At 26.0% G+C, this 15,636-nt stretch overlaps 1 protein-coding gene across 1 annotated transcript in view; it reads left to right on the forward strand.

The window, feature by feature from the left end:
* Positions 1-73: 73 nt before the first annotated feature.
* The window catches only part of LOC112688018, a 33,282-nt gene continuing 17,719 nt past the window's right edge, over positions 74-15,636 (forward strand). The window contains 11 exon segments of the mRNA XM_025561024.1: positions 74-332; positions 6,561-6,635; positions 7,047-7,229; positions 8,708-8,951; positions 11,267-11,561; positions 11,637-11,824; positions 11,893-12,006; positions 13,091-13,186; positions 14,818-14,944; positions 15,172-15,336; positions 15,402-15,592. Of these exon segments, the coding sequence (XP_025416809.1) occupies positions 6,622-6,635; positions 7,047-7,229; positions 8,708-8,951; positions 11,267-11,561; positions 11,637-11,824; positions 11,893-12,006; positions 13,091-13,186; positions 14,818-14,944; positions 15,172-15,336; positions 15,402-15,592 (1,617 nt within the window). The 5' untranslated portion in view covers positions 74-332; positions 6,561-6,621.

The following is a 15,636-nucleotide window of genomic DNA, read 5'->3' on the forward strand; positions in this document are numbered from 1 at the left end:
GTTACTTGTATATTCAAAAAGTCGTTACCCAATGTGGTTTACTGGGTTAAGCATTGTGTTCATTTAATTTTTGTCAATTTCGTGTTCGTTAAAGCTCTCCGTTTGCTTTTAACATTTTCATACTTAATTTTTTTCTGACCATGTAATGTGTGCATTTACTAGTTTTTTATGAATAAACAGATTTCTGTTGTAATTTCGCTTAATATTTTTCTTTTTGTATCCCGAATTTAATTTGTTCAAGTTAGTGATTTGAACTCTATTGAGTGGTCGGCATACGTACTTGCTTGTTTAGTCAATTCGTACCTCCCGCAAACCGTATCGTTGTGTACCAAGTATGTATTTATTTAATTTGTTATTTAAACACTGGCGTTCGTTTTAATATTGAATTTTTATTTTCCATGGCTTAATTCGTCTTATTTAAACTAAACGATTTACTCGTTTTTGTTTGAGATTTTGGTCGCAATTTTATTTCATTAGTTACCTATTTATGTAAATATTTATATTGATTAATAAAAGTATTACGGATATGATTTTACGTTCCGTATACAATTTAATGTGACTACACTTTTTTAGATGCCCCTTGGTTCGTGTGATTTTAGATTAGTTTCGGTATAAATGCAATTTAGTTCCCATGCTCGATTTTGAATTTTTTCGTTTCAAAATGTATGTTTTAAGTACTGTATTCCAAAGTATTTAAAAAATTCTTGTATTTTTTTTACTTGGTGTAGTTAAACTTAAAAAACTAAAGCTGTCAATTTTTCAAATATCATGGTATCCTCTATAGAAATACGAAAAAAGAACTTTTTACTATTGTATGTTTTCAACCATGTATAGAAGTAGGATATAATTTTATTTTGACTATCTTACTTGCTTTTTAGAAACTTCAAAAATTGAAATTTTATACTTTTTAAAAAATCTTGTTATTTTTTTATGATATCCAAGAATTGGTATATCCATACATTTATGTCCCAAAACAGGAATTTTTTCAAACACTTGAATTCAGTACTTTAAAACTTACACTTAAAAAAAAAATCCAAATTGGAGCATGGAAACTAAACTGCATTTGTTCCATGAAGTTTATTTTTATCCCCGTTAATTACTAAACAACAATTGTTTGGGTAAAAAAATTATATTGTGGAGAGTAAATTATGTTTTAAATAAAATACTTATGTAAGGTCTACAAGATATTGATGTTTCAAATATGTTATTAAAAGATTGTGTTGAATTGCATGTATTAACTAAAGTTTTATTTAATCCGGCATTAGTTACACTATGATGAGAATAACCGCACTTTTTTTAGGTTTTTATAAAACATTTACATTTTATATTTTTATCATTGACACTCACTATACTTTTTAAAAATGTTATTGATTGTATATTATCGGCTCATATTACATGAGTATCAATGATTGAAATATAAAATTAAATGTTTTATTAAAGATATAAAAAAAAAAGTATGGTCATTTTAACCATAGCGGCACAACTAACGATGGGTTAAGTATTATTTTAAATTATTGATTGTACAAGGTCTGTTCAAAAACTACCAGGATTTTATTTTTAATAATTACAATTATGAAGTTACATATTAATTAAAGATATCGCCTTCAAAATACTCTCCTCCAGACGATATGCAGTGGTTCCAGAGATCTTGCCATTTTTTGAAAGTCCTTTGGAACTGTTCTAAAGTTATAGCTTTGTGTTCTGTTGCCGTATTTGCTTTAATTTTCTCTACGTCTTGAAATCTTTGTCCTTTAAATGCAGATTTTATTCTCAGGAAAAAAAAATCGCATGGAGCTTGATCAGATGAATAGGGAGGGTGCGGGACTACAGGTATTTTTTTTCAGCTAAAAATTCAACAACGTTGGATGTGCTGGCACATTGTCGTGATGAAGAAACCAGGTGCCATTTCACCATTTTTCTGAGCGCTTTTTGAGAATTCTCTCTTAAATGTATTAATACATCTTTATAGAATACCTGATTTGTCCATGGGGCACAAATTCATAATGAACAATACCTTCAAATCAAAAAAAAAAAAACAATCAGCATTGTCTTGACATTTGATCTCACTTGGCGAGCTTTTTTGGTCGAGGGAAACATTTTGTTTTCCACTGAGATGACTTTGTTTCCAGATCGTATCCATAAACCGATGTCTCGTCTCCTGTGATAATGTTTTTTTTATGAAATTTATATCAGCAGATCGTTTTTTAAAGGCTTGATAAATCGTTAATGATTTTTGACATAGCATTCGGACATGACGAAAACGGACATCAAAACAAACTGACTTAATTTAACCATGTATAATACTAAACTGAGATAAGATAGTGACTTCAGGTTTTGTTCAAAATATTTACTAATATGTTGAGAATACATATAATTATAATTTAAAACGATATCATGTATAAATTAGCTGCAATAACATGTGTCCTGTTACTTTTTGAACAGACCTCGTATAACAATATTAAATTACTGATCTGTATTTACTTAATATAGGATTTAGTATAATATTTAATATTGATTATTAATAATGTAACTAACAAATCTTTAATGGTAAAACCTAACAAAGACAAGTATTTTTACTGCAGGAATAAAAATTTTATTATAAACTAAAATTTAAAAAAAAAAGTAGGTATAGTTATAATTTGTAGTATTATTTTAATATTTAATTTTAGATTTTATATTTATATTTCTAATGAAAATTAAGAATATTTAAGTACCATCATAGGTATCATCTTTCATTATTCCCATTATATTATTTAATCGAAGCATAGTAAATTATTGAGTTAATTTGTGTAAAATAAATTAAAATGACTTTGAACAAAAATTCAATACTGAAAACAAAAATACTTGTTCTGAATAATTATTAAGTCTGAATGAAGAATGATTGACTAGTAAAGTAGCCTAAAATATAAAATAAAAGAAAAATTATATATTTATATATAATAAATAAATATAATAAAAATTGATAGATAATGTTAAGGTAAATTTAATAAAATTAGGATTTAATACTAGTATTTATTTTCTTCTTTGCCTTTCTTCTAACTATTTGGGGTCGGCCATCCTTGTTCTAAACCTCCTCTTGTCTTAATTTTCTACATCTTTTATGCATACATCAACAGCCTTATATCATTTTCAATCATATTCAACCATCTCTTTTTTGTTCTTCCTCTTCTTTTTCCAAGATGTAGTATTGGTATCTGTTTTTGAAGCCAGAACGCTTGGTATCCTTCCTTGAACTTATATTTTAATGTTTTATTTATAGTTTCTTCTATCAATTCATCTTCTAATATTGGAGAATTTATCATTTCAGTATTTGAAAATGGATCTAAACCCATTGGGGTATGTCCATTATAAGAATATCTTCAAATCGTTATTATTTGAAATCAAAATGTTTGTCTTATATTTCATTTCTACTTAAGAAGTTTTGTTACAAATGCAGAAATAATATTTTTTGTTTTGATCAAATTAAAATCATCACCTTGAAGCTATATATTTGTTTTTTTAAATTTTTTTAACAGCTCAGTCAAATAAGATGTCACTTCTACAATTAATTAAGTTATCGCTTAAAGTATAATCTGTTGTTTTTAAAAACTCAAACACCTAGTCAAACAACTTATAGAATCTATCCAAACAGGCACCCTTTGACAACCAATAATAGAAAACCTATAATAGAATAGAATTCTTCATAGTTTTCAGTACAAAGTTTTCCAAACAATCTATTATTCAATCAATTATTTTTGATTTTATTTATACCTATAATTACATTATTTAATGACTTATGTAACCACTCACTCAAATTTTTGGCAACTAAATGTTGTCTATGAATGATAAAATGTACAGATAATACGTTTGATACATTTTTTTTTTTTTTTTAATGCGATAAAACCTCGATTTTTGGTCGTGGCTGGAGCACCATAGGTTAAAACTGATAAATTATTACATATAAGAATTTCATTTTCTTTAAAAAACTCTTCCAGTGAGTGAAATATTGATTCTCCTTTAGTATGAGTTTCCAAACTTTTAGCAAAAAATAATTCTTGGCAAATTGTTTTGTCTTTTACAAATCATAACATTTTTTTCTTCGATTCAGCCATAATGAACATGTAAATATAATTATATATAAAAAATACGACACTTACAAAAACAATAACAATGATAACCAACAAGATCAACATCCATGAATATTAACCGCTTAAAAACATCATTATAAGCACTAAGATAAGCATTAAAAAAATTTAAAATTAAGCAAAAATATTTATTTAAAAAAAAAACTATTAAATTTTAACTAAAAAATCAAACAAATTAAAAATAAATCTTTCAATAAAACTTTCATGAGTAAGGATTTTATGGATTTTCTAAGGGATTTTTCTGAAAAATAAAATGTAAACTGTTCTCTCTGTTCTTGATCATTCTGATGTTCTATTTTTAGTGTTGAAATATCTCTATTAACCCTACAACGATGCCTTGGATGGCGACGAACTATGTGACAACGTAGATAATATAAGAACTATTTTTAATTTTAAATCTATCAAAAACGACTTTGCAGGAGAAAACTATAAAAACGTAAAAAAAAAAAATGGTCATACAAGCAAAAATAATTAGAAAAACTGGAAATAAGCATTTTTTTTAAAAATTCTGAAAAAAGCAAAACAAAAAAAGGCATTTTCAAATTTCATAATTGTATGTGTTATAACTTGACATATACTTCTATAGCACTTTGCTACATTTAAAGTAAATCCATAAAATTAAGCAAATGCTTTAACTCCCTAGCCCTAGTAATAACGATTATTCTAAATTTAAAAACATAAAATACATAAGTACAATAGTTTGTACTACAGTCAACATTCTACATATTGTTAAAAAAAATTAAAATAGTCAACGCCCCTATTTGTAATCCAATGCCTCCCAAATGAGCTTGTAACTTCCATTGCCCTCCCCCCCTTGATAGCTCTAGCACCTCCAGAGGGGGGGGGCCATATCGCCCACTTTGGAAAATACTGTTTTATCACATCACAACTTATTGTCATTAGTCTCCTCATACCCTCAACTTGGTGTCTTCCTTCCAAGTCATACTCTATATACTACTCTGTTTTATTTCTACTAATTAATTATTTTCCTTCCAAGGGCTAATTTCCACTTATACAACCTATTATTAACTTCTTCCAGATTTTTCTTACCAAATTTATATTTTATATTTATATCTTTTCCCAAATCTTCATACTATGACTCATCAGCTTTATTCTTCTATAGTTTCCACATTCCTGTATGTCTCCTTTGCTTTTAAATATTGATACAATAAAACTCTTTCTCTGATCTACTGGCATTTTTCCCTCTACTAACACCTTATTAAAAAAAACTTTTAACCATCCAATACTTACATCCCCTAAAATTTTCCTCATTTCTACAGGCACTCCATCGGGTCCTACAATTTTTTTGTTTTTTATCACCTTTACTTCCTCCTCACTAACTAAACCAATCAATCCTTCATTCCATAAAATACTCTAAAGCAGCGGTTCTTAACCTGTGGTCCGCGGCCCTCTAGAGGTTCGCGATACTCATATCGGGAGTCTGCGGCAGCCCTAAAACATAACATATGTACATCAATACATGACATGAGTGCATTATTATAATATTGTTGGATTAATATTATTATTATTATTTTTTTATATATATATTTTATTATATAATAGATTTTATCATTATATGATGTTATAAAACTTGTATATCAACCATCGTATTAAGCTAATAAAAATTATATTTTAAGAATATTAAAAAAATAAATTAAAACTAAAATAATTTAAAAATTTAACTGAAAAATTAAGTGAAATAAGAATAATTATTTATATGTATGTTTTGTTATGTCTATTAGTGTAATTTATTATATAAAATATTTATTATAATTTTGGTTTTAATAACATGAGATGTTTTGTGTAAAAAAAAGTATTAAACAAAAATTAGTAAGGGGGCCCGCAATTTCTAAAAATCTTTCATCAGGGGTCCGTGAACTACAAAAGGTTAAAAACCACTGCTCTAAAGCTTCTTTTGGATTCTCCTCGTTCAGTAATGTCTCTAAATATTCTTTCATCTCTTTCACATCTTCATCATTTGTTTGTTAAGACTCTCTTGTCCTCATTTTCTATACGAAAAATATTTTGAAAGTCCTTGGATTGTTTTTATATAACATTAGACAGTCTATACATTTATTTTTCTCCTTTCCATATTCCTAGTCTCTCATATAATTTAAAATATTTATTAAAGTTTACTTACCATGCTCTTTACTATTTTATATACATTTTTATACTTTATTCAATCTTCCCTCTTCCAGATAATCCTGACGCAACCTCATTTAGTCTTCTTTTACGGCCGACTAAAGAACCGTGGAAGTATTCTGATCCCCCTTCCGCAGGGGGATTATAAAACTTCCAAATATAAGAAATAATTAATATTATAGATTTTATTATTATATTTCATTATGACAAGTTTTTATAATTTTTTTTAAATGTATATCAATTATATGTGAGTAAATGTTATGATATAATAAACATTTTTTTTTTTTTTGACAGTTACACAATTTATTTCAGGTATTTAATTGAGTATTTGTTTACACGAATCTGAACTGACATAATGGAATTAAAAAGGTAGAAAATAGTATAAATTATTTTACATTTGTTCATATTCTGTCTGTCTATCACACTTAACATTTTATTTAACAATTTATTAACATTTAGATGTTTTCTATTTCCAATTAATCAACTAGTTTCTCAAATTTCTAATTTTAATTTTTCAAATACCACTAAAATTAATTTTAATTTAATAATTGTTAACATAAGAATACATTTTAAAAGTGAAAAGTCGCTCTCAAATAGACTTAAAGATAAATTAGATTTAAAAATCCTTATCCCATCAATAAATCAATCAACACAAAATAAAAAATGATACATGTTATACGAGTGATAGACTGACAAAAAGTTACCACGTCTAATCTCTAATTGAGATGATATCTCTAGGTGTATATTTTTTTGTGTATACAATTTTTATATTATTTTTAGGCCTGAATTTCCATTACTTAATGAAACTTTAAGTTATTTGGAAGCTGATGTAGTTGGAACGTTAAAAAATTTAGTCAGGATTAAAAATTATAAATTTTTGATTCACATGAAATTACAAAATTGTGAACGAATAAATAATGATGAAATTAATATGGTTTTATTAAATGAAGAAATTATACCTTTGTAAGTTTTATAATATCATTTGTTTTGGTTTTTGAAAAAAAATTGTGTTCATCAATGTGTTTTTTTTATTTTTATGATAATCAAGAGACAATTTAAATAGTACCTTATAGATTATTTTTAGAAACTTCCCAGTGGTTTTTCATATGTTCAAAACATTACTTTATAAACATTCAGACTTAACTCACACATACCACATTACAACCATACTACAACCATAAAACTGTGAGGTCACTCATGGTTGAAAAGGGCCACTTATGAACCACTTTTTTGTAGTCATATTAGAAGTCCAAACTGATGATGATAGTATCATACTACAACTACAAATATGGTTTACATCCATTTCAATTTTTTAATATTTACAAATTTAATTTTGGAAAGTGGTTGGTGTGTTGTACCATGTGTGCTACGCTCAACCACAGACGACCGCAATTTTGTGGTTGACAAGTTGCAATTGTTGTTGGATATGACGAAAGAAAGTGGTTTGTTGTCTATGTATGATTACATTTATCATATTTTATATGTTATTTAATGTATTGACCAAGAGCGATCAACCACCATTTTGTGATCATAACATGGTTGTAATGTGATTCGTGTGAGTTAAGCCTTAAACTGTTAAATTTTAATAAACTTGGGCTATTTCACCCTATAGATAATAGTGTCTAAAACTTAAAATCTTCTTTGATAATTGCATAAATTAAGTTATGATTAATATTTTTTTGATTCAATATTTTATTTTTAAAATAATCAATTTCTATAATAACTTTAATTCAAAAATATATCAAATACTATCTTTCTTAATTATGTTATTTTAAATATATAAATAAAAAAATAAAAAATAAAAATCAGTATGTGTAAATTGTTCTTATTAATATTTTTTATGTATGGTACCCAATACAGTAGAATCCTTTTTGTCTTTCACTCTGGTTGATTCAACAATATTATCGCTTTGATTACTTCAAAAATGTATTTAGATTTTCCAATTTATAATAGATATATAAAATTAATTTTAGAATTTTATTTGCAAAAAATATCTATAAGTTACTGACTCTAAGTATTTGCTTACTACATTTGTATAATGCTTACATTCAATTATTTAGTATTATATATTTGAATACAATTTTTCTATATATTCTGTATATTTCGATCTTCTCTGGTTTCAACCATTACCCCGGTTCCAAAGTTGACAAATTAGAGAAGTTCTACTGTAACAGTATTTTTTCAATATATTTTATTGAATTAATATTTTAAAGGTGAATACAACATAAGATTTATATTATTATCATCACTTTTATTTTTAATTTATCATTGTTATAAAATGTAACTATTTTATTTCAATTTGTATTCACATTTATTAATATTTCCAATAAAATTTACTTGTAATAAATATAAATACACTTGTTATAATACTTGCATTATGTATACATAATATAAAAATGAGTTAAGAAGGTATTTGTATACATTTTTTTTTTTAAATAAAGGTCTAATGTACAACCTGGTTCACTATTGGGGTGCCTTCACCCTCGAAAAAAAAAATGGATGCGTTGTTATGTTGTATCTCTTTTAAATCGAGAAGCTTATGTTGCACTCTGCGACACTGGTGAAATGACAAAGACTAAAAAACTTAAAGATATTCCCATTAGGTATAAAAGTATACCTGTTATCACATTTGAAGCTGAAGTTCCATGTGTTTGTCCTAATGGAAAATTACGACATTTGATAAAGGTAGATTTAATATAATTATTTAATCCAATTACAACACAAATTTCTAATAACATCTGTGAGTTAAGTGTTTAATTATTTTTTGAATTTAAATTTCAAAATTAAATTTTATTAATTCAAAATAATTAGGAAAGATATTGAGGAATTTTATTTTTATTTTTAGTCTTTCAACACTATCGAGAAAAGTATATAACTTGACAGTTCTATGATTTTATTTGAAAATGTTTTTGAGGCAGTGCCTCATAAGTTTCAATTTATAACTAGTTTTTTATTTGTGAATTATATATATTTTTTATCTTTTTTTTTTTTAAATCGAAATAAATTATTTATTTATTAATGAATACTGATATTGCTTTAATATTCATTTTTAAATTATTAATAGTTTATGTAGACATTTTTTCAAACCAAATTTTATATTAATTAGTACTTCTTTGTAATTTTGTTTTATTCAGATTAGTTTTTTATCTTTATTTTCAAGTTGAAATTCAGTATAGTTAAATAATATAAACTTATGTAAATGTGTTTCAGTAGATATTAATATATATTAAATTAGTAATTAAATTAACATGGCTGAGTACATTAAATAAAATAAGAGAAGACCATGAGTGTTGGAGTATTTTTTGAGTATTTTTCGAAAGTATTTGGGTCTAAAGGCTTTGTCAAACAGAACGCGTTATTAACGTCGCGTGAATTACCTACCGTCGCGTTGTATTTAATTCCAAGTCATATTGGATGTCAAATATATGTTTTGTCGGCGTGATTAATGCGGCGCTAGAATGCGACGTTGTACAAAATCACAAAATCACGCGTGGTATTATTTTTGGCGTTCAGATAATGGCGAAAGAAAGAATACCTACATAAATATGAGTATAAATAAATGTTAATAATAAATAATTCGCTTTCTCTTTTGTTGACTTTCGGTTAATGCGCATAAAAGTTAAAGTAAAATAACCGCACCTCGAAAATGTACGAACAATACGACAAAGCATGATAAAAATAAACAATATCGACTACTAAGAACTTCCATAATACGACGCTTTTTGGTTTCTGTGTGACGTGGGTAACGTCCAAAATAGCGTTAAGAACACGAAGTTACTAACGCGTTTGTTTGACAAGGCCTTAAGAGTAAGGTCACATGAATGTTTTTTTGGTAGACGTGGTTTTTCCAGTCGATCACATCTAGAGACAATATCAGTTTCCATCAAAATGTTTGATGAGACTGTTGGGATTTACGCTTATACTGCCATGAAAGTTTTCCGGGTACTGTTAGTTATATACGAGTTATATACCAGGGGCGGATCCAGAGTCGGGGAACTGTGGGTCAAGCCATTTCAAGAGGCCATTTATTAGGGATGAAACTGAATTAAAAATTAATACCTTGTAAAAAAAAAACAAAAAAAAATAAAATGCTCATAAAAGTGTATAAGTATATTTATATTACATTTTAGAATTAGTGACACTAACGATAATGACTTATTTACGATTAATAAATATAATCTAATTTTATCAGCGCAACAAACGTACGGAATAAAATATGTTTTACTTAACATTCTACTAAAACGATATAATTTAAAATATAAATTATGAATTGAAAAATTTTAAATTTTGAATATGGCATTCATTTTTCAAGTAACTCCAATGGGCCAACTGTCGAAGAGTCCAAATCAAGGTTTAAAAAGAGAAAAAAATTTCCTAGAGGCCAATTTTGTCAACAAATATTAACTGTGGGTTAGCCGACCCCCTGAACCCCCCTAAATCCGCCCCTTTTTGTTTTATTTGGTAGAATTCCACATTCCCTTAAAATTTTGTGTGTGGGCTCCAAACTTAGTTAGGGTCCACAAAATTGTATCGATGATTTAACTTAATTTAACTTCGATGATCTGACTTATATTTAAATCCGTGTTCTTGTAAAATATATCAATAAATAAACTCAATATTTTGTATGTATACGATGCATTTATTATTATTATGCATGGCGGGGAAATGACACACCTGAGTGTCGGGGCTATAACAAACTAGTATCGTCCTCCGCAAAAAAAAAAAAAAAAAAAAAAAAAACAAGGACAAAGAAAATGGCATATGCACTCGTTATTAATTGTGAACGATTATTGTACGGCGACTTTTATACTCTTCATAGGCGTTTGTGAGCGGATAATGTAAATTTTTCAAAACTATAATAGTAGTACATAAAAGTTGTTGAAGATAACATATTTATAATAATAACAAAACTAATAATTCTTTTAAAAATTCATACTTATAATTCTATTAAAATTACATTATATATAGATTTTAATTATTATTTTTTAACTTGCTTTCAGAATTTTGAGGATTATATTGTAACCTTTGAACCATTTATGAACAAACAAAATAATAAAACTCATAAAAAAATGAAACTGACTTATAAAAATTCTCGTATTGATTTAATTATAAAACAATGGGATCTACAAAGTTATATGAACATTGATGACACAAATTATGATTTGTTAATGTTTAAGAATGGTAGTACAGTAACAGTAGGAAAATTAGAAAATTATGATTGGAGGCATATATTTGTTAGGAGTGCTGATCGATTTGTAAATGTTTGTAAAGAATTGCAGATATATTGTAAAAATGGTAATTTTATTTAAAATATAAATCATTTATCAATTTATGTATTATGATAAATATTGATGTTTTATTTTTAAATAGCATTAGGTATTCAAATTGATCCTATTATTGGCGATATTATTGCAGTGAAATGCATAGACAAATATTACAGAGGTAAAATCATAGATGTAATAGATGAAACAAATTGTTATTTATATTTAATAGATACTGGTTATGTGATATCTGCTTCAATTGATTGTATTGTTAATTTATCTGAGACTTTAAAAAAGGTATTGTCTAATTTTCTTTTAATTTGAGCATTTGACTGATTAAAGTGGTATAAAATATGTGCTCTTAGATTCCACCAACTGTATGTTTAGTAGGCTTAAAAGATATTAATTTAAAACCATGGACTCCTGAAACTGTTTCATATATTACTACATTATTTGAAAATTCTACAGCTATGATAATGGTAAGAAATATGAATAGTAGAATATTACCTTATTGCATTATATTAGTTTGAAATGTATTTAATTAATTTCTTAATATCATTATACTCTATATGTAAGTATATGAATTTGTAAACATGAGAGTATGATAGTTATTAAAAGTACAACTATTTGAAACTTAACTCAGTCTTATTAGAAATATCATCATCAATATTATTTGAGATTTTTTTTTTTTTTGGACATTTTGATTTATATTAATAATAAATATTGATCGGTTATTTTTTAGTTAATTACCATTAAACTTTAAAGTACAAGGTGTTGATTATTGAGATGATAATTTTAAAAATAAAAGTTATTCTTTATTTTCTAAAATTATATTATATGAACTCTATAAACAATATTAAATATTAAAAAAAAAAATCAGTTAAATTATCTAGTAATGATTTATTACTTATCAAACAAATATTTTTTAAATATTAATAATGAAAGAGATCAAGGATTCGTAATCTTTTAAGGTATATTCCCAAATTCATACTATTTAATGATGGTAAGTCCCTTCCCACCATAATAAGATAAAATTATATTTGATATATATATATATATATATATATATATATATTATGTCTTTAATGTTGATTATTGGATTAACATGATGATTTAAAATCAATGAAGTTATTTTAAATATTAAATGAGTTTATTTACTAGGAAAAAAACATTTCAATTTAAAATTTTGAAAAAAAATTAATGAGAGGGTTGACACTACTTAGTTTCAATTAATTGTAACTTAATAATGTCTTAATTAAATATTAAAATAACCAAAAATAATGTTTTCTTGTTTCATTGCTTTTTAAAAACAATTTCACGCCTCCCTTTAAATTGTATTATGTCTCCCTAAGGAGACATGCTCTCTTGATTGAGAAATGTCTATATTGACAATAATATTTTAATGAGATGTTAATGTAAAATATTAATTATGAATAAAATATTTAATTGGTTATTAGGAATTAAATTATTATAATTGATTAATAATTATTATTATTCAAATATTATGATATAAGGTACAATTATTTTTATTTTATTTAATAATAATTGTATTATGTTATTTAGGAATATACTGATTTTGATATTTTTGGTTTGGATTCTGTAACATTAACTATAATTAATAACAATCAAGATGTTAATGGACATTTAAATGAACTACTAGTAAGATATAATATAATTCTCATATTAATCAATTAATATTTATTTTAATTAAATTGTATTAACCATGATTATAACTATAGATACTGTTATTATTCAAATTTTAAATATGAATTACAATAAATAATGTAGTGTGTAAATTATAAAATTCATTCAAAATGTTAAGATTACTTATGATTAATATTGATAAGTATTAATAATGTATACAAATTAATAAAAAAATAAGTCACTATTTTAAAAATTTTAATTTTAAATTATTAATTAAACCTTTATGTAGGAATTATGTGTATTATTTGTGTTCAAAGTCATTTTATTTTATTCAGAAAATTAAGTATTCTATGTAATCTAAAAGCTACAACAACTACTCGGTTGTATTTTTGTGGTTTGGTGCAAGAAGAGTCAATGTCATATTTTTATGAAATTGAAATTATATAGTTAACCTTAGTGTAGTTAAACATAATGAGTCTTTAAATAAAAAAATATCTATTTATGAAAATTTAAAAAAAAAATTATGTTAACCTTAAAAATTTACTAATTTAATATTTTTATTCCAGAACATTGTCATAATATAACATTAGCCATTCTTGCACCAAGCCACAGATTTATTTTTAACTATTAAGTACAAATTATTAAATTTAATCATCATCATTTTATTTCTATACAAACAATTATTAATAGACGAGGGTGAATCCAATATAAACGGGACTTTTTTTTTAAATAAATTGTATTTATTAAATTATGAATGAAAAATATAAATTATTAATCTACATAATTTTCTGCTTTAAAAATACATTTTTCCCAGCGCGTAGGAAGGTTTTTTATTCCATCATTGTATAATGAAACTGGTTGAGTCAGGTACTATTTGCGCACATAATCCTTCACACCTTCATCATCTTCAAACCGTTGCCCTCCTAAAGTTTCCTTAAGCGGTCCAAACAAATGAAAATCACAGGATTGTAGGGAGGGTATTCAAGTTGAGTCCATTGCATTTCTTCCAGTTTTGACATTGTTAGAACTTAAGGCTTAAGCCTTTGACAGATCTCCAACGTCTCAATTTTTGATCTTCGTTCAAAAGATGAGGGACCCATCTGGCACAAACTTTAAGGAACTGTAGGTTTTTTGTGAAGATTGATAACTTCCATAGCTAATTCAAACCTGTTCTATAATTTTGGATACTGTTACTTGTCAATTGTTTTCAAGAATGTCTCAAACTGCGCAGCACATGTTCTCATCTGTGATGCTAGTCCGAGGACAGTGATCGTGTTCATAATTTTTCACTCATTCTTGTCCTCCTTTGAACTTCTTATACCAAGCAAACTCATGAGTTCTTGACAATGTATGATCCCCGAACGATGCAACAATCTCCAAAAAAATGCGTTGCTTTAAATCCTTTATGATTGAGAAATTTTATAATAATGTGTTGTGCAGTAGAAGAGTGCACTTGCTACTCTGACATCACGACATCTACTGCAAATTAGTCGGAAGTATGAAACGACCGGCTCTTCCTGCCCATTCCTATCATTAGTTGACATTCATTAAAAATAATCCCGTTTATATTTGATTTACCCTCATAAAACATGTAATCTCAAAATTTACTACATTTTTAACTTCTATTTTTATTTATTTTTAATTAGGAATTTGTGGAAGATTCCCAAAAAGATAACAAACATGCCAGTTTAAATTTTTGTTATGATAGCATGTATAAAAGTTTACAAACCACAAGAATTATTCCTATCAAAATGGATAACTTTGTTAGATCAGGTTATTTTACTTATTATACTTCAATGAAAAAAAAATGTTATTTAAAATAAATCTCATTAATAGGGATTAGTAAGGATATTTATTTAGGTACGTCATTTTATTGTGGCTAGATGAATTTATTTAAGTAAGAGATAAATTTATCTAATTATGTATAAAAAAAATGAGTCTTGCTTGATTTTAAATATTTAACAATAGTTACCATTTTTCTTAACATATGTAAAATTTAGATTCTCTAGATATGTCAGAAAACATAGAAAATTTGCCAAGTTCTGGCAGTTTAGTTTTTATGACTGGTTTTGTGTCTTTGAATGAAATATATATTAGGCGCTCAGAAGATTATAATGATGAATTTGACAAATTTATAAATACCGTGAATAACTTATGTTCATCAGGTAAGCTACATGTGTTTAATTTTTTTAGATTTAATCATAATCAAAAATAAATATTTAAATTCTAGTTCCACCCATTAATAGACCTTTGGTGATTGGTGAGATTATTGGAGCTCTATCTCCATTAGATAACACTATTTATAGAGGCAAAGTTTTAAAAGAAGTAAATCACAATACTTATTTAATCCAGTACATTGATTTTGGTGACAAGGATAATGTATCATTGTCAAATATATTTCAAATTCCCAAAGATTTGACGGTAGTACATAGATTTACAATAGTTTAAGCCCTTCATACATTTTT

This window comes from Sipha flava, unplaced genomic scaffold (genome assembly GCF_003268045.1).
Source record: "Sipha flava isolate LNK unplaced genomic scaffold, YSA_version1 36_pilon_pilon, whole genome shotgun sequence".
NCBI lineage: Eukaryota > Metazoa > Arthropoda > Insecta > Hemiptera > Aphididae > Sipha > Sipha flava.